This window comes from Girardinichthys multiradiatus, chromosome 23, assembly GCF_021462225.1.
Source record: "Girardinichthys multiradiatus isolate DD_20200921_A chromosome 23, DD_fGirMul_XY1, whole genome shotgun sequence".
Taxonomy (NCBI): Eukaryota; Metazoa; Chordata; class Actinopteri; order Cyprinodontiformes; family Goodeidae; genus Girardinichthys; species Girardinichthys multiradiatus.
In genome coordinates, this window is record NC_061815.1 from 40,653,458 (window position 1) to 40,675,081 (window position 21,624).

At 39.3% G+C, this 21,624-nt stretch overlaps 1 protein-coding gene across 12 annotated transcripts in view; it reads left to right on the forward strand.

Annotated features, from left to right (window-relative positions):
- The window catches only part of dlg3 (discs, large homolog 3 (Drosophila)), a 133,048-nt gene that overhangs the window by 71,730 nt on the left and 39,694 nt on the right, over positions 1 to 21,624 (forward strand). For 5 of the 12 annotated variants that reach the window (XM_047354144.1, XM_047354141.1, XM_047354138.1 and 2 more), the window contains 9 exons: positions 9,855 to 9,944; positions 10,036 to 10,089; positions 10,434 to 10,484; positions 11,883 to 12,007; positions 12,372 to 12,541; positions 12,635 to 12,771; positions 15,826 to 15,970; positions 17,491 to 17,653; positions 18,343 to 18,468. In XM_047354144.1, coding sequence (XP_047210100.1) covers positions 9,855 to 9,944; positions 10,036 to 10,089; positions 10,434 to 10,484; positions 11,883 to 12,007; positions 12,372 to 12,541; positions 12,635 to 12,771; positions 15,826 to 15,970; positions 17,491 to 17,653; positions 18,343 to 18,468 — 1,061 coding nt within the window. The remainder of the gene's footprint in view (positions 1 to 9,854; positions 9,945 to 10,035; positions 10,090 to 10,433; positions 10,485 to 11,882; positions 12,008 to 12,371; positions 12,542 to 12,634; positions 12,772 to 15,825; positions 15,971 to 17,490; positions 17,654 to 18,342; positions 18,469 to 21,624) is intronic. The other 7 variants (XM_047354148.1, XM_047354149.1, XM_047354145.1 and 4 more) reach the window with 5 other exon arrangements.

Sequence of the window (21,624 nt, forward strand, 5' to 3'; positions counted from 1 at the left end):
TTTAGTTAAAGCCAATTTTGTCTTTTAAACATTGCCATCTACAGTATTTAACCAGCTTTAGACAGATTAAGGCTGATTTGTTCATACAAATAATGTCTACTAAGTTTAGTTTGTAAACTATGTCATCGTAGCATGGCCAAGATTCAAATCAGCAGAAAACTCAAATCTTAGATGTTAAATATTCTATCAAACCAGCTTTCCTCACTGCATTACCAGATTTTACAAAATAATCTATATCAATAATTTTATAGAGGGACAGACAGATTCAGGATTTGAGAAATGCATGCATGCCTCTGATCTCTATGTGCAGCGCTGAAGACAGCGAGCAACATCATGTCTGAGCCGCATTAACTGCAGTGAGGCAGCAGCGAGAAGCTGGAGACATGAAGGAAGGGGAGGTGGCTAAACTGGCTTTCCAGCCAATACCATGAGAGCACTGGTTGCTATGGGAACGCATTGATTATTTAACAGTTTTGGATGAAGTCTCTGCCCTGCGTTTGCCAAGGTTTACAGGGAGTCTTTGTCGCTTTACTGTCCCGGGGGTCTGAAGCCGAGTGAGTGCTGGATGATGCAATGCCAGCAGGACATGATGTACATGCATGGAGATGCTGAAAGATGAGAAACAGTCTCAGCTAACAAGACAAGAGATTGATAAATAGAGAAATGTGTTGGACAGATGGGTGAATGGACCTAAGGAGCAGGAGAAAGAGAGCGTTTTCATCACTCCTGTTGGTCACCAGGGACTTGTAATAATCTCACGCTGGGGAAGCAGTCTGGACTTACTGTCATTGTCTGTACATGACGTCTCTGTGTCTGGTAAGCACACATGCTTCAGCTGCTTTTCAGCCCAGGGTATTTACACAATATTGTGCCAAAGCTTCTATAATCCTACAAGTGAAGGAAAAACAACTGAAAACGAGTATCTTTCATATCTATCTGTTCCACACAACATCTCTCAGTTAACATGTGATTGCTCTCTGGTGAAGAAATAATACTTGTTAAGCTGGAAACATTTGCAGGATGCATTGTGATTTGATCAGAACCAGCTGTAAATTCCTTCTGTCTGCCATAAGCTATGGTTGCATTATTAAGAAAAACATCTGTCTTGTAAGTTAAAGAGGTCACGCTATGCCACCACTTTGCTCAAGATAACATTTGTTCTTGCAAAAAACATGAAGGACTTCCACTGATGGCAATGTTTTATTTGATCCATGATAGTTGGAGTCTACAGACTAATCAACCAGACCAATGTGCAAATTTAGATGTAGTGACAAGGGAAATGTATACAATGATATGTGTGGTAATATTGGTGCTTATATTTACATACACTGCATAAAAAGACAACCTTGGTTTTGACTGTATGACTTTGAATCAGATTGAATGATGTCCTGCTCTATACCATGTAGGACTACAAAGTCACAAGTTTACATATGCTAAGATTACTACACCATTAAGGAATTTGGGCTTTCGAGAAAAAAGGGGAAAGCCTGCAAACCAAAAAACACAATCACAACTGTTAGGCACTATATAAGCAGCATCGTGTTGTGGGTTTTTTGTGGCAGAAGGGATTAGTGCACTTTCCAAAATAAATGGCATCATGAGAAAGTACATTATGTGGGAATATTAAAGCTACATTTCAAGACATTAACCAGGAAGTTAAAGCTTAGACACAAATGAGTCTTAATGATGGACAATGACCGTAAGCATTTCTCTGAATTACTTTTAAGGTGGCTTAATGACAATGTTTGGGAGTGGCAATCACAAAGCCCTGATCTCAGTCCTATAGAAAAATGTGGGCAAAGGTGAAAAAGTGCGTGTGAGCAAGTCGGCTTAAATCAGAAAATAGTTTGTAGGCTCAACTGATCAGAAACTGGAAATGTTTAGGTCAATTTAATGTCAGACAATGAGGAAAAAAAGGTTTTGTTTTTCAGTATGTTTTTATTTGCAGATAGCAAATCTTTCTTTCTCTAACGTTCACTGCAATTTTGAGTATATTTTCTGAAATTCTGTTTTCCATAGAAATGCATTGTTTAAATGGTAAGCACTTAATTTTTCAGGATAGCTGGAAAATATTCCAGATTAATTTAACATATTTACCAGAAAAAACTTGGATATTATCTGTCTTGAAAAGTCATAAAAAAATGTTTTAATGATTAAAGGCATACATTTAAGATATTAAAACTTAGATATTCTCTGACATTGTAAAGTGAAATATTTGCAATAAAAAATCTGAATTTTACTAACATTATAAAATGAGACATTTTCAACACAAAATGCCAAAAGTCCTCTAAGATTGAAGTGGTACATTTTATGAGATGCGCATCTGGACATTTTCCAAAGTGTAAGTGGTTCATCCTGGCTCTTTTCCTACATCAGATCAACATCTCTAGGGTGCAAACTCACCATAAACTCTTTGGACGGGATCAGGAAAACACACCTGAGACAGTGAGGAAGAAGCTGCAACGTAGCTGCATCAAGTCTGCTCCCAGGAGATGTTCTGGAAAAGAGCCCGGATGAGCATCTGGACATTTATCTCCTAAATTTACCACTTAAACCTTAGAAGACTTCTGACTTTGCCACTGAGGTTAAACGAATTGTCATAAATGGATAATCAGCACTTGCTGGTCTGGACCATACAGGTGTCTTTAATGGCATCAACAATGGACCTCCAGAAGCAAATGCTGCAACCCATCAATCTCTGAAGGGCTGAAAGGCCATTTCCAAATAATTTTAACTGAATCCTTTTATGTTGGAGCAGATTATTCACAAATAACTATTCACATTTAAGACAGTGCCCAATCTTTCTAGTATTGGAAATTGCAAATAAATCTAAGAGCTCAATCTCAGACTACACACACCTTAATTCTGATGTATAATGGTAAAGTTCTTGATTTAGGTTTTGGAACCAGACTGCTAAGAGAGCGGCGGCAGCCCAGTCCAGTGATGAAGGACAGACAATTTTCATATATTCAGTTGTGCACAAATTCACGGAGACAAATAAAGAGCTTTCATCTCATTCACTTTTAACGCATGAAATTAATACTTAATGTTGAAAATTTAAAATATGTAATGTTGATATAAAGAGGTAAATTTAAAAAAAGGCTGGGAATGTAATTTAGGTGCTGTCAAAGTAAGAGCATCTCAAACAAATTAGAATTTTATTAAAAAGTCTATTTTAGTAAATCAGTTTATGTATAACTTATTTTATTCTGATTTATTTTGCTCAGAGTGATATATTTTAAGCATTTTAACTGTTAGTTTTGATAATTATGGCTTACAGCTAAGGGAAACTGAAAACTGAGTCTCTCAGAAAATTACAATATTACAAAAGACCACTACAAAAGATATTTCATACAGAAAAGTGTCAATAATGAAAAGTATTTCCATGTATTGTTTAGTATATGCACTCAGTACTGGATGACCTCTGATTCCAGACTCAGTCCACACCTTGGTAATTTCCCCCAAACTCATGAATGGGCTTTGCTTCACAATCCTCTCAGTGCTGTGGTGTTCTGTTTCTTGTGTACCTTTTTCTACCACACTTTTTCCCTCCACTCAACTTTCAGGTGATATACAGCTTTCTATAGCCTGTTTCATTTATAACCTGTTGTAATATACCCTTGTTGTGGAGGGTGTCACAGACTGCTGAACAGCTTTCAAGTTAGCAGTCTTCCCCATGACTGCGTAGACCATAACATAACTATTAAAAGTCACTTTTTATTGGTCTAATGTAAATTCCAATTTTTCAAAAATCTAAAGTTTGGGTTTTTTGTTTGCTGAAGGAATAATCCTCAACATTAAAATAAATAAACTTTCAAAATATATCTTATTTATAATAGGAGTCTTAATTATTGATTTTACTTAATGAAATTAACTGCTTGTCAAAGAAATTCCTATTTACTGAGATGTACTTGTAGTGTCACTTAACAGATACTTCAGTACATTAATTCAATTCAGTTTATTTATATAGCGCCAATTCACAACACGTTGTCTCAAAGCACTTCACAAAAGTCAGGTACATACATTCCAATTAATAACTAACCATTAAACAGTGCAGTCAGATTTAATTATTTATTCAAGTTGGATAAAAAGTTTTTCTGTCTAAGGAAACCCAGCAGATTGCATCCAGTGAGATTTGCAGCATTCACTCCTCCTGGATGAGCATGTAGAGACAGTGGACAGTCACTGGCGTTGACTTTGAAGCAATCCCTCATACTGAGCATGCATGTAGCAACAGTGGAGAGGAAAAACTCCCTTTTAACAGGAAGAAACCTCCAGCAGAACCAGGCTCAGTGTGAGCGGCCATCTGCCACAACCGACTGGGGGTTTGAGAGAACAGAGCTGAGACACAAAAATAACAAAGAAGCACTGATCCAGGAGTACTTTCTATGGGAAGGAAAAGTAAATGTTAATGGATGTAGCTCCTTTAGTCGTTTCACCTAGAAAGAAAGAACAGATAAACTCTGAGCCAGTTTTCATTATTGTGAGTAAAGTCCAGGTTGGTAGTTCAGGCACTGATCCACATCTCTGATGTCTGCCCAACATTCACCTGCAACACACTGCAAACATTCCTCCCCCCCCTCCCCTAAAAACAGACCATGATGCTTCACCCCAAGATAATTCCAGTCAGATTCGGTCTTCACTTTGTCTCTCTGAGGAAACATTGAAACAAAGCCTCTGATAAACTGGTCAGATGTTATGATCCTCAATCAGCCATCTTTATGGGATTAGCAGAGACAGGAGGGCAGGGGGATTGAGGGGTTTTCCAGTCTGATTGAAGACACATGAACACGTTGCTTAATGATTAAACAAAGGCATGTTGTGATTACTTCTGCTGGGATTATGTTGCATTATTCCCCTGTGTTTGCTTGTTACATGGGAATCAGGTAGTGGGATTAAGCAGCAACCCCAGGTTGTTATAATGCTGCTGCATGTAGGTGCGGTGATCCCACAGGGCTTCAGTGCTCCGTTATGATTGCTGGGATAAGCACTGCAGCCATCATCCTGCAGTAGTGTGTTTTGTCACATGTTGTCTCAGTAATGGACTCAGTAGCTTACTCTGTCAGTCATCCGGGGACAACAGCCGTCAGTGTGTTTTCTGTGTACCCTTGAGGCATTGTTTCATCTCTTTTTCACAGCATCAACTTGGTTTTATTGTTCTGATTCAAAATACCAGCTGCCATATACTCTACTGCCACAGATGTTTTCAAGATTAAAATTACTTTGGGATTTTTGGGGTATCCGATAGGGGTCTTTCTACAGAAATATGAAAGCGCAGCTACAGACACGACCATCTGTTAGTCCATATGCAGATTACAGTGAAGGCCTGATTGTGCTGACTTGGGGAGGGGACCATCCGCAGCTGTCTGGAGTCATTGCATGTCACCACTGAGTGGAGCAGGTCAGACCTACAACCCCACATTTGCATGGAGAGCTACTTTCATAAGCAGGGAGCTCCACACTGAGAGGAGTGAAGGGTTGACAAAATGAAGGAAAATCTTACAGTGAAGCTTTGATCAGAGGGTGAAATATTTTCATAAGTATGCCAATATAAAAATATTCTTATTACAAGGTTTCTGCAAGTTTCAGTGAGTTAAATTAAAACCTTTTAAGACCCTCCCATTTCATTTAAGACATACTTTAATTCTGAAAAATATCTTAAGTAAGTTAACCTAATAGCTGATACAAATATACTACTAACATCTAGATAACCTAATAAGGACAAGCTCTAAATATGAGCCGGAAATGGAGCCCAGTATGACAGGCGGCTAATGATACTGGAGTTGCTTTCAGATTCCAAGCTTTCGACATTTTGTCAAACAGAGAAATATGTTTCCAGTCCTCATTGGCTCTAAGTTACATAACAAAATGTAACGGTTCCTTTTTGCCAAATGGGCTTTGTCTGGGAACTGTGGGTTTATTTTCAGGTTTCTGCGGCAAGAGGCTGAGTGAGAAAGAAATCAAATAAATAGAACTTCGATATCTATAAGTTTGCAAATAATTTTTCAATTCAGCTGGTAGAACTTGTTTATACCAGCTTTAAGTCCTTATATGACATATGTGATGTAGTGTCAGATACTTTATGCTACCAAAACATGTACTGTAATTTTTATTTGAAGTAAACGAATCTCATGTCACATAGTTTTCTTTGATTAATTGCCTGTGTTTTTTCTTTAATGAGGTTGTTGCATTGATGGAGGAATGTAAAAGCAGACATTCAAACATTACTGAGTGAGAGGGAAATTGCATTTTGAATAAAAAAAGACATCGTACAGAAAGTAGTTAAATTCTAAGTAACAGGATTCAAGCAGCTGGGAATTCCCTGTTTGAACACAAGCAATCTGTACGGTGCTCTCCACAATTACTACCCCTGAGAAGATCTCTAAAATGCTTCAAAAATCTTTAGAAATCTGTGTTACACATATTGGCACCAAGACTTTATTGCTGTTTTCCTGACGCAGTTTTCTAATCTGTGAAAATAAGTGCTTTTGTACCTTGGACGTTTTGTTCACTTTGCACAAGACTTCAATCTTCCATAATCGACTTATTATTTACTGAAAGAAAATGTGGTTATTCAACATGGATAAAAGACACCTGACTGCAGGAGGTCACTTAGAGGTGGGTTGGTTTGATCCGGGGTCATGATTGATCATGTAACCTGTAAAAAAAGATATAAAGTTGTTTGGAATATACAGCACATTAGATTTGAGCACTTTGTGATTGTTTATCTCTATAATTCATGAAAATACTTGGCTACTAAGAAAAATAAACAGATACACAATGGTTTAAGGTCAGGGGTATGTAATGGTTTGCTTATGTGTGGAAAATGTAAGGAGGAAGGGATGAAATTTGGGTATGAATCAGTAAAGGGCCGAACGCACCTGGTAGCAAATCAGAAGGACATCTGCCTTTCTTGAATAGCATGTTCTCTTGTCTTTGTTGTTTTGAAGAGTTGCAATGGCCCTCTGTGTCATGTCATATTTTTACCTCACTGAAACTAAAAGGGGATTACGATAATGCATTACTACTTAAAACATTATAGACATTCTGACCGCCTTATAAAACAGCAAATGCTTGTACAAAAAGTGAGGAACTGGTGATTTTTCCTAAAAACAATTATTTTATTTCATTAAATGTACTCAAAGTATTTTATTTTTACATTTTTTGTGTGTGAGTACGCTCCTTCAATCAAAGGTTAGTTTATTTAAAGGCTTTTCACTCAGTTTTACAAGGGGTATTCATAAGAAGGCACTGGCAGTGTTACTGTAAGAGAAGGGTTAGAGAGCAAGGACAGGTAGCTTCGGTTGAACCTCTAGAGGCTCGTCATCCCCAGGCAATGCTGTCAGCATCCCATTACCCACCACATCTCAATCAGTTAAGGAAAGAACTACCCTGTTGGAGGCCTTAAACGAAAGAACGGCCATCGGGCTGTTCTCAAACCATCCAGTCCCCAACTTCACACTTGTGCTTCTCTGCTTCCACTTCTGCTGCTTTCCCTCTGCGGTCATCTTCAGCCCCAAAGTGGGAACACAAGCACCAGGTGGCCAAACGGTGCCAAGCTGAGAGCTTAATTGTTTTTTGAAAGTTTATATGCTGCACTTGATTTTAGTTTGAACTGTCTGTTTGTGCTCCTTGAATTTCAGAATTGATACATTTGTCCTTTGTTACAACGTCAAATTAGGACATAACTCCAAAATAATCAAAATATCAGCATATTATGCACAAAATAAAAAAAATCAGTATTAAGCAAAGGTTACCAGCAGGGGTATGACTAACAATGAGGATTGTTGATTAATTTGATATTTAGTTAGTTTGAACAATAACAGCTGAGAAAGAGATTCATCACAGTGTGACATACTGATGAGCTTAAAAGATCCAGTCCAGACAATTAAATGCTTATCAGCCTCCTGGCTAAAAATTACCTGACATTTTTATGTTCAAATCCTGAAACTAATAAATATATTCAGTTCAAAAGCCTGATTTAGTTTAACCAGATGTTTACATACACTGTATAAAACCACACATATAATTTTTTTTCTCTACCTCCCCACTATTTTGGTCAATTTGGATTACCAACATTATTTCTATTTGCTAAAAGCCAGAATAAAGAGAAAAATAATATTGTTTAGGTATTATTTTACATTTTTAATTCAAATTCACAAGTTTACATACTCTGATAATACTGTGCCTTTAAAAAAGTCTTGAAAACCCAGGATGGTGATGTCATGGCTTTGTAAGCTTCTGATAGGTTAATTCACACCACCTGAGTTGAATAAAGGCACACCGTGGGATGTACAAATTATGTCTTTGTGTAACATTATGGAAAAATCAAAGGAAATCTGGTTCTTCACCTGTCTGGTTCATCCAGATGCCTGAAGATGCCATGTTCATCTATTTATTATTGAAGTATGGTCACAATCGGACTTTCTGGCTATCATATAGCACAGGAAGGAGACGGGTTCTGTGGGCCAGTCGTTACGAACAGTGAAACAAGTCCTGTACAGATATAGGCTGAAAGGCCACTCAGTGAGGAAGAGGCAGTTAAAAAGGTCAGATTAGGTCAGGTTTGCAAATGCACTCAAGTTCAAAGAACTTTAAAAGAGAGCTGTCCTGAGGCCTCATGAAACTAAAATTGTGTTTGACTAAATCAAACAATGTTAGCCTCAGAACATTATCTCAGTTGTGAGATGTGAGGCTGGCAACATCATCTCATGGAGGTATTTTGCTGCAGGTGGGTCTGATGAACTTCACAAAATGCATGGCATCATGTGAAAAGCAAAATATATTGGAATATTGAGGAAACTTCTCAAAACATCAAGCATGGAAGTTAAAGCTTAGTCACAAATGGGTCTTTCAAATTGACACTGATAGCATACCGCCAAATTAGTTACAAACTGACTTAAAGGCAACAAATTCCCTAAGCCTAAGACAATATATGCACATTTTTGAATCTGCAGACAATTATAAAAAAAATCTCTTGCTCATTATTCTGACATTTAGCAAATAGAAATAATTCCTACCTCACAGACAGGAAACCTTTAGTCAGACAGTGAGAAATAAAGTGTTGTCTGTCTTTTTATACAGTGAATTAAAATATCTAGATTTAACTGCATCATTACTCGTCAAATCAGTCCAGTCCATCCAATCATAGATTTCCTTTATATCCATTATTTTAGGCAGTTAATAAAATGACTGTGATTCAAAAGCACCAGAATTATTACATTTAAGATATCATTCATTGAAAAACCCCAACATTTATGTGCATCATCCAGTTGTGGATTTTGTAATGAAAAATATCAATAAATGACAGCAATGACGGTTTAATTTTTGTTTTTAGATGAAAACAAATATTTTCGAACTTATTATGTCCAGATATGGTTACTAAACCATGAGTCTAAACATGCTCTATATCACATTACAGTAGAGCTTAAATGAACACCAGCAGCAATTATAAAGGTGGGCTTGCGTGGGACATTGGGTTGCCTGTTATGAGACATGGATTTAAGCACTACGGACTAATAAAGCTGTTTATTTGGGATGTTGGATGGACTCACTCTGGCGTTGATGCTTACGCCTGACAAAGATTTTGGTGATGCTGAAGCACAGAGATTGGTGAGAGCATAAAACATAAGGGAAACAGTGAGAAATGTGGCTGGAGCACAAACATTATACTGTATCACAGTAGCATGTTTTCCTAATATTGTGCATTCCTATATTATTTACTTACATAAAGGATAGATAGGTGTTGAATGTAAGTAAATGTGGGACCATAAGCTGAAACACAAGTGGATTAGTTTTATGAAGTGTGTGCAGGACGTCTGGCTGTGGCAGTTAATAAACAGTGGTCTCTCCAGCCCAGTCCTCATTCTCGGTCCTCACACCTTCCAGTGACTCGTCCCTTCCTGCATTCTCGGTCCCACCGAGCCTCGTTGGCGGTTCCTATGGTATCCCCAACACTAGTGTGCATACTTCATTACATCTGTGCCTCTTTCAGACTCGCACACCGAGCTAAAGTGCATCTCTTTATATTCGCAGGCAAACCCTCCCCCCATCATTGTCAACGCAGACTCACTAGATGCAGGCCCTTATGTAAGTATCTGCTCTTGCTGTCTGCTGTACAGTAAGGATGCATCTTATCCTCACTTTCTAAGCTGCATGAACATGTTTTGTGTCTGCGTGTGGATGAAAAGCCCTCCTCCTCATACCATGGATGCCTCCTGTTTAGAGCGCATTCTGTATTGTCACATATGTCATTTTGTCTGTTAGTAGTACTATACAGAGAACACATTTTCTCTCTTTTGTAAATAAACCGTGCATGTTCTTCATGGTTCTTATATATAGATAGTGTTTTAGATTTAACTCACATTTCATGCTTCCTTTTTAAGAATAAAATTCTTCGTTCTTACTGTAAAATTTTTGTTTTATTTCGACAGGTAAATGGGAGTGATGGGATGTATAAATATGAGGAAATCATTTTAGAGAGGGTAAGTTATATTTTGTTTTTAAAGCATTTCCTGCATAATGGATTTTTGCCCACTAGGTGGTAGCAAGCAGCTCATTCTTTGCCAAATGAGCCTTAAGAACTTGAATACCAGATAAATCTTCATGTGTATACATTTAGGAGAAACCTGTGTTAGTTAAGTTACTAATGATACATCAGTGCGGTGAATGGCTCTTAGATTTGATGTCTCATGCAAGTAAGAGGCGATGCAAGTCTTTTTATATAATCCAGAGCTTCATGTCATCAGCAGACAGCAGAAATGTAAAGTGCTCTCCTTCTTGCTGCTCTTAGCAGGAGTGGTTCATCTAGTGGGGGAGCTATATGTTTCTACTCTCATTATTCCACCTCCATGTTGATGCATCTCTAAATATTTGATAGATACAGAGTATGTTTCTGCCCTGTTTATTTTAAAGTGGCATTTCTGCAGACAGAGTCGCACCTTAAAGGGTCAGTGGGTGTGCAACATTTGGTGGCCCGGTGCAGCTACTCCTCCCTGCTCTGGAACAGAACACTGCAAAGCCTCAGTCCCCCTCTGTCCTAATTGTTTCGACTGTTTCTCATTAATTATAGAAAATAATAAAGTGAAGTCTTTTCCCAGCAGTCTTGTTTGATGCCCATCTTTGCGGCCATGGCTGTCAGATGCAGCACTGTACCTCTTACCACTGGATGCAAATGGGGCCTGTGTTGTCATAGGGATGAGAATGGCAGGAGGTGGCAGTGTCTGTCTACTTCAGAGACCCAGAGGCACTCTGTCATGCAACAAAAAGTGTGCTTCTTTGTGGAAACTGGGCTCTATAAATGATTTGTGTGGTGCACTAGATTAAAATGCTCTTTTTTTAAGAAAATGCATGCTTATCCTCAAATACATGTTCCTTAACAGCACCAATATAGCGCCTTGCAAATTCCTTCTCTCTTTCTGCATCTTGTCATATTAAAAACACAAACTTACTGGTTTTATTGTGATAGACCAACACAATGTAGTGCATAACTGTGAATTGGAATGATTTTCAAATAGAAATCTGAAAAAAATATCAGCTGCAGACATAATGAGACATGGGCATTTGAACTAACAGGATAGGCGAGAAGACCTTTAATCAGGAAAGTAGCCAAGAGACCCATGGCAACTGTGGAGGGGCTGCAAAAATCCAAAGCCCAGGTTGGAAAATCTGTTGACAGGACCACTGTTGGTCATGCACTCCACAGATCTGGCCTGGTCAGAAGGGCCTGAAGAAATGAGCCATTGGCAAGTTTTGAGTGGTATGAATACTTTTGCAAGGCACTGTACAAGACCACATTTGATCTGTCATGTACCTCTTAGTAAGTGCATTTATGTGGTGATTTTTGTTTTCTAATGAAAACACCAATACAAACCTGTGTTCAGGGGAACTCTGGCCTGGGCTTTAGCATTGCTGGAGGAATAGACAATCCCCACATTCCTGATGATCCGGGGATTTTCATCACCAAGATAATCCCTGGAGGAGCAGCTGCTATGGATGGACGGCTGGGGTAAGTTCACGTCTTCCAACACGTCCCCCTCCTCCCCACCTCGTTCCTTCTTTTTTGCTCTTTTCAAACTTAGCTACGCACTCCATCCTCCTCCTGCTCTAACCTTTCCGCTCACATCTTTAGCGCTTACCAACACCGTGTCCCGCCAGGCAGCGCTGTGTGGGAGGCAGAGTTTCTTCAGCTCTCTGCCTCCCGGCTCCGTGCGTTTCCTCAAAGTTATGATTCAATGCAAAAACCAAGAGTCTGATAGATGTAAAAATTATGATATGGAGTGCTTTGGAAGCCTCTGATTATATTGGAGTCTCCCTGCCTTTGTACAGCAACACACTGGGGTGTGAGTGATGTATTTTTGAACCTTTCTTAGAGTTAACGACTGTGTGCTTCGTGTGAACGATGTGGACGTCTCTGAGGTGGTTCACAGCCGAGCAGTAGAAGCCCTTAAGGAGGCGGGGCCTGTGGTGCGGCTGCTGGTCCGACGGAGGCAAGCACCCCCGGAGACCATCCTGGAGGTTAACCTGCTGAAAGGCCCCAAAGGTCAAACAATCACTCTTGTACATACATTCATTTACTTAATATGTTAATTATCTGTACATGCAATGACTGTCCCATTTTGTGTTTCTCGACAAGGACTGGGATTCAGTATCGCTGGAGGAATTGGGAACCAGCATATTCCTGGAGACAATAGCATTTATATTACCAAGATCATAGAAGGAGGAGCTGCCCAAAAAGATGGACGACTGCAGACTGGAGACCGACTGCTAGCTGTATGAGCCTGTCCTTTCCTTTGATACAGTCACATATCTGCATTTCAAACCAAAATACTTACTGAATCCTCCAACAAACCCTTGGTGTTTTTATATGTACCTCACTTTAAACTCATATGGCTCTTATCAGGTTTTTATTGGTCATGTAGGTAAATACAGGTAAAAACATTGCCCTCTTACAAATTTGCTCTGCTTTTGGTTTTAATTTAGTAACAGATAAAGATAACCTAAGTAAACACATCAGAGAAATTTTCAAATGAGTGCACTGCAGTGTGTAAGTGTGTGTAAGTGAGAGCTTATGGCAAATTGCAGTTATTTATGTAACAAACAAAACAAAATCGCAAAAACAGTAAATGAAACACATTCCACCCTCACTCCTTTTATTGGAATAATAGGGCTAAGTAGCAGGCGAATGCTGATGATCAGATGCATTTGATTATTTAAATATTCAAGTGGGTTTTCACAGTGCCATGGATGAAAGATGTTAGCAGTGATTGTAGAGAAACAGTTGCAGTAGTCCATCAATCTTAAATTGGTTGTAAGGCCACTTATACAAAATTTGGAGTTCACTATTCCATCGCTGGGTCAAAAGTGAAATTTTTCAAAAATGCTCAGCCAAAGCTACATTAATGGCATTATATGCCTTTGTTAGAATGTTAAAAATTAAACCTCAATACATTAGAGTTTTACATCGACTGAGGGAGTTTCACTTCTTTGAGGTCCTCAATTTGTCATTTCAACTCTCAGCACAGGGCTGGAGGGTGGATGAGATGGGCTTGCAGCTTGGTCTTTTTAGTATGACCATGAAGTCCTCTGTTAACCAGTAATTAACGTGAGTTCAAAACTTGGCTAAATCTGTCTATCCAAACAGTATTTGAAAGCATGTCAAAAGATATTTGACAGGCTTTCACAAGAGACTATTATCTAATTATTTATTACAACTGTGGCTCAACAAGCTCTTTTTTTGCTTTACTCTTTACCTCAGCTGGTTTTGTTTAGTCTTTCTTAAATAACAACCCTTTGTCAGGAGATGTTCATTTAAAAATTATTTTGATCTTATTTTAAGGCCTGAAATTAGGGACCCAATGGCTTCTTTCTTGTAAGTCCTGTGACTTAAAGCTGCGTCATCGAGTCACCATTAACTGAAATGCTGAACTACTCCAGACAAACACCTGCAAGTCTTACTTATTCTTGCCACTAAGTTGTCAGTTATTAGGAAACATTTACTGTGCATTTAATAAAAACACATTACTTCATATTTTAGGAGTTTACTTAACATTTGTTATGTTTTTATTGTGTTAAACGTATATGTCGTTTTAACTCTGACTTTTGACAATGGGAGAGTCAGTTGTCAAACAAGCGCTGACTCTTTTCATAATGTACACATTCCCCATACAGATGCATTTGATTATACACTCACCGGCCACTTTATTAGGTACCCCTGTCCAACTGCTCCTTAACGCAAATTTCTAATCAGCTAATCACATGGCAGCAACTCAATGCATTTAGGCATGTAGACATGGTCAAGATGATCTGCTGCAGTTCAAACCGAGCATCAGAATGGGGAAGAAACGTGATTTAAGTGACTTTGAACATGGCATGGTTGTTGGTGCCAGACGGGCTGGTCCGAGTATTATAGAAACTGCTGATCTACTGGGATTTTCATGCACTACCATCTCTAAGGTTTACAGAGAATGGTCCGAAAAAGAGAAAACATCCAGTGAGCGGCAGTTCTGTGGGCACAAATGCCTTGTTGATACCAGAGGTCAGAGGAGAATGGCCAGACTGGTTCGAGCTGATAGAAAGGCAACAGTAACTCAAATAACCACTCGTTACAACCAAGGCATGCAGAAGAGCATCTCTGAACACACAACACGTCGAACCTTGAGGCAGATGGGCTACAGCAGCAGAAGACCACACCGGGTGCCACTCCTGTCAGCTAAGAACAGGAAACTGAGGCTACAATTCGCACAGGCTCACCAAAATTGGACAATAGAAGATTGGAAAAACGTTGCCTGGTCTGATGAGTCTCGATTTCTCCTGCGACATTCAGATGTTAGGGTCAGAATTTGACATCAACAACATGAAAGCATGGATCCATCCTGCCTTGTATCAACGGTTCAGGCTGGTGGTGGTGGTGTAATGGTGTGGGGGATATTTTCTTGGCACACTTTGGGCCCCTTAGTATCAATTGAGCATTGTGTCAACGCCACAGCCTACCTGAGTATTGTTGCTGATCATGTCCATCCCTTTATGACCACTGTGTACCCATCTTCTGATGGTTACTTCCAGCAGGATAACGCACCATGTCATAAAGCACGAATCATCTCAGACTGGTTTCTTGAACATGACAATGAGTTCACTGGACTCAAATGTCCTTCACAGTCACCAGATCTCAATCCAATAGAGCACCTTTGGGATGTGGTGGAACGGGAGATTCGCATCATGGATGTGCAGCCGACAAATCTGCAGCATCTGTGTGATGCTATCATGTCAATATGGACCAAACTCTCTGAGGAATGTTTCCAGTACCTTGTTGAATCTATGCCACAAAGGATTAAGGCAGTTCTATAGGCAAAAGGGGGTCCAACCCGGTACTAGCAAGGTGTACCTAATAAAGTTGCCGGTGAGTGTATGTTGAAGAAACATCTGACGCAGCTTCAGCAGTACATTGAAATTCGGAATATATGCAAAGTGGAGTGTAACCTCCTACAATACAAGAGTCTCAGACTAATCCAGATGCATGCAACTGCACTGTTTGGACTTCTTCTGCATTCTCTGACGCATCCATGAAGATGTTGCTTTAGCATTAACAATACTATTATAAAAGCGACTAATATACTCAAGAACCTTAATCTAATCTGAAATATTTAAGAAATGCTGCTTTTTACTTCAGTCAGTGCCACAGAACAAAACATGTATATACATTTTTTGCTGATGAAATGAACTCATAATACCTTCCAGCTATGAATCATTACTGTGTTGGCTGGTGTGATGGATTTGTGATGTTGTCGCAGCGCTTATTTTGTATTCTCCGGTGGCCGACACATTCAGGTGAACAACATCGTGCTGCAGGATGTGCGTCATGAGGAGGCGGTAGCTGCGCTGAAGAACACCTCTGATATGGTTTACCTCAAGGTGGCCAAGCCAGGACCTGTGCACCTGAACGACATGTACGCCCCTCCAGACTACTCCAGCAGTACGTATCTACCTCGTCGTGTTATTTTAGTTGTCCTGAACTGTGCTAGACGGAGATGTTGATGGTTGGTTTTGCATCTTTTCATCTTTATCTGGAAAGTTTTCATATTTTTATGAGTTGATCACTGTTCTCTGCTCAAACTGCAATGCCCAGACACCCACGTACTGACTGTAGTAAATGCTTGTGTACACACACACACACACACACATAATTTCTCCCACAGCAACGACAAGCACGGTTCTCTGCCACCCACAGAGTGTGGATGGTTTCTCACATCCCACCTGCTCATGAGAGCCCACGATCTTGAGCTGCAACTTCTCATATTTCAGCAGAGCAGTGATTTAATGTTACAGGAGACCAGTGTGGGATTCTTATTGATTGTGGTTTGTCTTAATCTGTTCCCGTCTAGTCTTCAATGTAAAGCTTCCTTGGTTCTCGTTTGCTACATTTAATAAGATGAGTAAACCTTTGGTTTAGACCAGCAACCAAATCTGCTTTCCAGTACTGGCTTGTTTGTAATTGGTACAGTTCCTCTAAATAATTGTATTCAAATAAAGGCAGAGATTTTGTGCAGGAACCAGTTTTGTTCGAAAAGAAAACAGAAATATAGCCTCAGAGCTATGATGGATCCCATTTTTTTACTAAGCTTAAGAAGAAATGGCTGATTTTATTTTTTGATAGAAAATCTGATTGATTTGTAAATAAATCTTATTAGCAACATCAGAGTCACAAGAGCAGCTGCACTGATACACGGCCTTCACGTAGTTATTTATAGTAGTGCATTATAAAAGGTAATGAAAAGAAACAGCAGCCATGTCCTGGGTTAAACCATTTATTTTGTTTTATTTTCAAAATGTTTAGAGATTTTTCTATCCACCTGTCCACATCATTAATCTGTGTACTCATGTACTAGTGTTGCATCATATTAGAAAGTTTTGCGATGTTGATGATGAAGGTAAATATTGCAATGACGATATCAGATGCGTTATGTGCCTATTTTATCTAAAAGTATCTTGTAAAATGCAAGTTCATAAGACTCGTTATATATTAGCTAACAGTTAGTGCACTCCAAGCAGTCCTTTGCGATATGAATATCGCACTTTGTCGAGACGAGGATCTTAAGATTTACTGTATAACATCTGTCTGACATCAAATCCGACTAAACGGTTTGTTTTAGATCAGTTTAGAGTTACCCAAATTATTTATATTCTAAATGCCCCAAAAACAGGAGAGACCATTTTTCTGAGATTGGTTTAAGAGGAAGTTTACTCAAAATGCAGAAGTTTACATGCAACGAAATTTCTATGCCTTCAAACAACTTCAGAAAGCACAGATGGTGATATTATGGCTTTGTAAGCTTCTGATAGGTTAATGCAAAGCATTTGAGATTAATGGAAGGACACCTATAGATGCATTTAAAAATAACACACTACCTAGTTGTTAGTATGTATTGACCTCCACTGATACTGTTTTACTTCCTCTGGCGTTGTGTTTTAATCATTCTTTCTTTCCCCCTACTGGCCTGGCCCTCCCTCCAGCCTTTCCCACCATGGTGGACAACCACGTCAGCCACAATTACATGGGGGCAATGGAGCCTAAGCCAGTGTACCCACCGCCCCAGGTCACCCCGTCAAGGTATTCGCCCGTTCCCCGCCACATGATTGGGGAGGAAGACTTTACGAGGTAAGTTACAGAGCAGCCCAACCATGGCTGGTTGTCTCGTTTTTCAGTGCTATCACAATGATGTCTGGCTGGTATAACATGGCTGTGGAGTACACCTGTTTCATGTCTTTAAGGAGTATTTTTATTTTGTTTGGGTTTCTTTCAGTTGCCCGTGGCTCCATTTTGTTTTTGCTTTACATGTATCATCATGGGGAATTTGATGATACATGCTTGAACAGTAGTTTAAGTCTCCTCTGGTTCACTGAGGAAAAAGAAATACATGGTTAATTTCCAAAGGTCAGCTGACTGGGGCCGTGGCGGTGCATACTACATCATAGCTGGACAGCGTGCGGTGGCTGTGTGCTGAGAGAAGCTCCTTGTCACTTCTTGTACTTGTTATGACTGTGTTTTAACCTTTGACTTTATATCCAACTAGTGGATCAGAAGTAGCATTCATAAGGGCCTGATTGGACTGTCCCACAAGGCTTTGAGTCAGCTTAACCCAGAGCTCTGGGGAGAGAAGGCTGTATCCCCCCTGTGTTTATTGGTGTGTGTGTTTTCCTGGATGAATGCTTGTTATGTTGCCCTGTTATGTCCTTGTGCAATCTGTCTACATGAGTTGTATGAGTGTTTGTCGCATCTTTGTTGGTGTGTGTGCTTTCTTTGTGTCCTACACTTGTCCCGTTCACTGTGATTCCTGTACCCCACAGCAGGGCTGAACCTATTTACAGTGTCATCCACAAACCTGGGGATAGCAAGGCGCCCCAGGCCCACTACAGAGGCTTCTGTCCTTCCCCTGCTCCCCTGTGCCAAGGTCCACTCCCCTTCTCCGGCAGGTACTAACCTAGTCCATCATGCCTTGCTTAGCTAACCCTCCTCTCTGTACCTCAGCGTCTGGATCTGGCCTAAGACAGAGTAGAACCAGGACAGAGGAAAGCTTCCTAATCAGCAGTTAAAACTGCCACAGCTGTGTAATAAAACACACTATGATAAAAGTAAAGACAGAATCAGAGGATAAGAACGACAAAAATATGTGATGGAGAGGGGAGGGTTGGAAGGGGTCGCAGGGTGATCTTTGTGATTTCCTGTTTTAGTTCTCTTTATGTTTGCATGTAAATGTTTCCCTCCTTCATGTGTATGTGAAAGCTTCATGTTGGTACAAAGTGTAGAATGTGCCTCTTCATGTTCTGTGACAAGTGGGACCTTTGAGTCCAGTCAGAAACCTTCATACGTCATGAACGTGACTGGGATTTTCATGAAGAGTTTCTCTGGGATATAGTGGAGTGGAAGATTTAATGAGTCAGCAAAGGTTTGATATTCAAACTCACACTTGTAGTTTGGTTTGTTGTTGCTCAGAATGTTTATCTTTGATCAAATGCTTTTTGAGACACTCGGCGAGCTTCTGGAACAGTTCTGACAAATTTTCTGCACAGAAGTAATAAAATAAACCATACGTTTGATTTAAATCCACACTTAGTGGCTCGAAGAAGTGCACACACCCTCCTAAAATGACAGGATTTTGTAATGTCAGAAAAATAGGTCATGCTAAATAATTTCAAAACTTTTACTTCATACGTTACAACAGTCATCAAAGTGATCAAAAATAACAGGTTGGAATTACTTGGTTCCAAAAGTGTTCACACCCTTAAACTATTATTAGTCACATCTCTTGTCCACAGCCCCCTTCAGGGGACCCTGCAGATTATATGCTGGATTAGAATCTGTACTTTGGCTTGGCCCTCTCCAAAGCTTTTGATTTCTTCAAAAATAGTCATTCTTTTGTTAATTATGGTAAAAGTATGGACTTTCTGGAATGCAAAAAAATAAAATCCTTCTTTATCTTCATGCTTTCAAGCAATCACCTTTTGGGTCAGATTATATTTTATTTTTAACCTGATTATAATTTCATCTACCTTAAAAAAGCAGGTTTCATAACACTGCCACTGCTTTGTTTCACTGCAGGTATGGTGTTCTTTTGGTAAAGTTCTGTGTTGTTTTAATGTCAAACGACATGGGACGTTTGACATTAAAACGTCCCATGACGACCAAAACCTCAAGTTTGGTTTCATCCGACCACAACACAGTTTCAGAAGGTTATCGCCAGGTATGGATGTTTTATTTTGAAAGAATGCCTTCAAGACGTGGAGAAAACAGGAAATCGATTTTCACATATAAAACACCACCAGTACCTGTTGGAAATTCCTTTAGCTCCTCCGTCAGGCAGACTGGCAGACTTCCTGACCAGTTTTTGTCTTTTCTTTTCATCCATTTTGTAGAAACCATCCAGTTTCTGTAATGCCACTGTTGTCCTATACTTTCTCAAATTGTTGATGGCTATCCTAACTCTGTGACTTCCTCCTGACTGATACGTTTGTACAATGAGATAATCGCAGTCCTTTGTAACCTCCCTGCCTCTGGCCTTAGCTAGAGGATGAATATGAGAAAATGTTTGAAAAGTTCTTCTAAGATTCATCATATTCACTATGACCGTGTTAGGCGTGTATCTAATGAGTGTGAAGGCCGAAACTGACTCCAAAGGTACTTGAACACAGTATTAGTGTAAGTTGTGCACATTTAAGAAGCCTCCTAACAGATTGTTTTTAGTTTTAACAGGTTGCATCTCACATTAAAAGGTGAAATGATTTGTCACTTTTACATCACAAAAACCTGGTATTTTAACCTGGGTTTTTTATATGTTTGAGAGCCATTCTATTTTCAACTAATTTTATAAACATAAGCTCATAATGAGTCATTTCCACAACGATGTTGGCATGAATTTTGTATTCTGCAGGAGCACCAGAGCAATGTCAATGTTTCAACTGAATTATGTAATAAGATTATGATACATTCAGAGCTATAACTAACCAATCAAACATGTCCTATATTTTACACCTAAGGCACTCCAAGAAAAATAAAACAGAGCCTTTTGGCTAAAGAATGCTTTTTTATTCAGTTATCCAGTTTTGCAAGCATGTGATTTTCGACTGATATTTAATTCTCAAGTCTAGAAGTACACTTGGTAAAAGACGGTTATGTCTAACTCAAAAATTCTTTCAATTTAAAAGTAAAAGCACATCTGTTCTACATAATAGTTATTGAAGAACCTGAAGGAAAAGGTGGAAATTAAGACTCGTGTCTCTGCGAGATCTTTGGCCAGCAATGCACAAAATCTGCCGTATTTCTGTTTTGGCAGATCATAATGTTTTAACCCTTCATGATATATCCTCATAGTGCCCACCTGTAGGTATTACGCCACCATCACAACTTTAAAATCAACCACCTGCAGCAAAGCAGCGCCAAATCATGATGCCTCCACCACCATACAGTATGATTCAAAAGACGTTATTCACTCATATATATTCCACAACCTTTTTTAATCTGTATTGACTTTATTGTCGCACTATTTGTCCATCAATTTTATGTTTGCATTCAGAGAGCCCCTTTTCTTGTAAAACATGCTGCTGGCTTCTCAGTCATGAGGACCCCAGTTAAGGTCTGAGCCTTAAAAGGTCAAAGAAAGATTTGGGATTCTCCGTGCCGTTACCTGCATCCCATTCCCTGTTCAACAACACGCTTGCACTATAAAAATAGTACACTACTTCAAAATTGCAATCTTTCATCATTTCCTGACACTATAAACTACAATTATCAAATGTACAGTGTACAAGGTTACTCTTTGCATTAAGAACCAACAACAATAATAAAAAAGTAATACATCGGAATAGATTAGACTACACCAAGGGTCTGCAACCTTTACAATCCAAAGAGCCATTTTTGCCCACATTAAAGTAAAATAAACTCCTTTTTGATCAATACCTACTATAGGAAATTTGTTGTCATTTTTAAAGAACCACCATTTTATTTCTATGTTTAGTGGAAGGTCCAAACAGCCACTTGTGGCTCCAGAGCTGCAGGTTGCAGACCCCTGGACTAGATGTTAGAATGGTTTTTGTTCTTACTATAAAATGTATAGTAAGAACGGGACAGCCTCA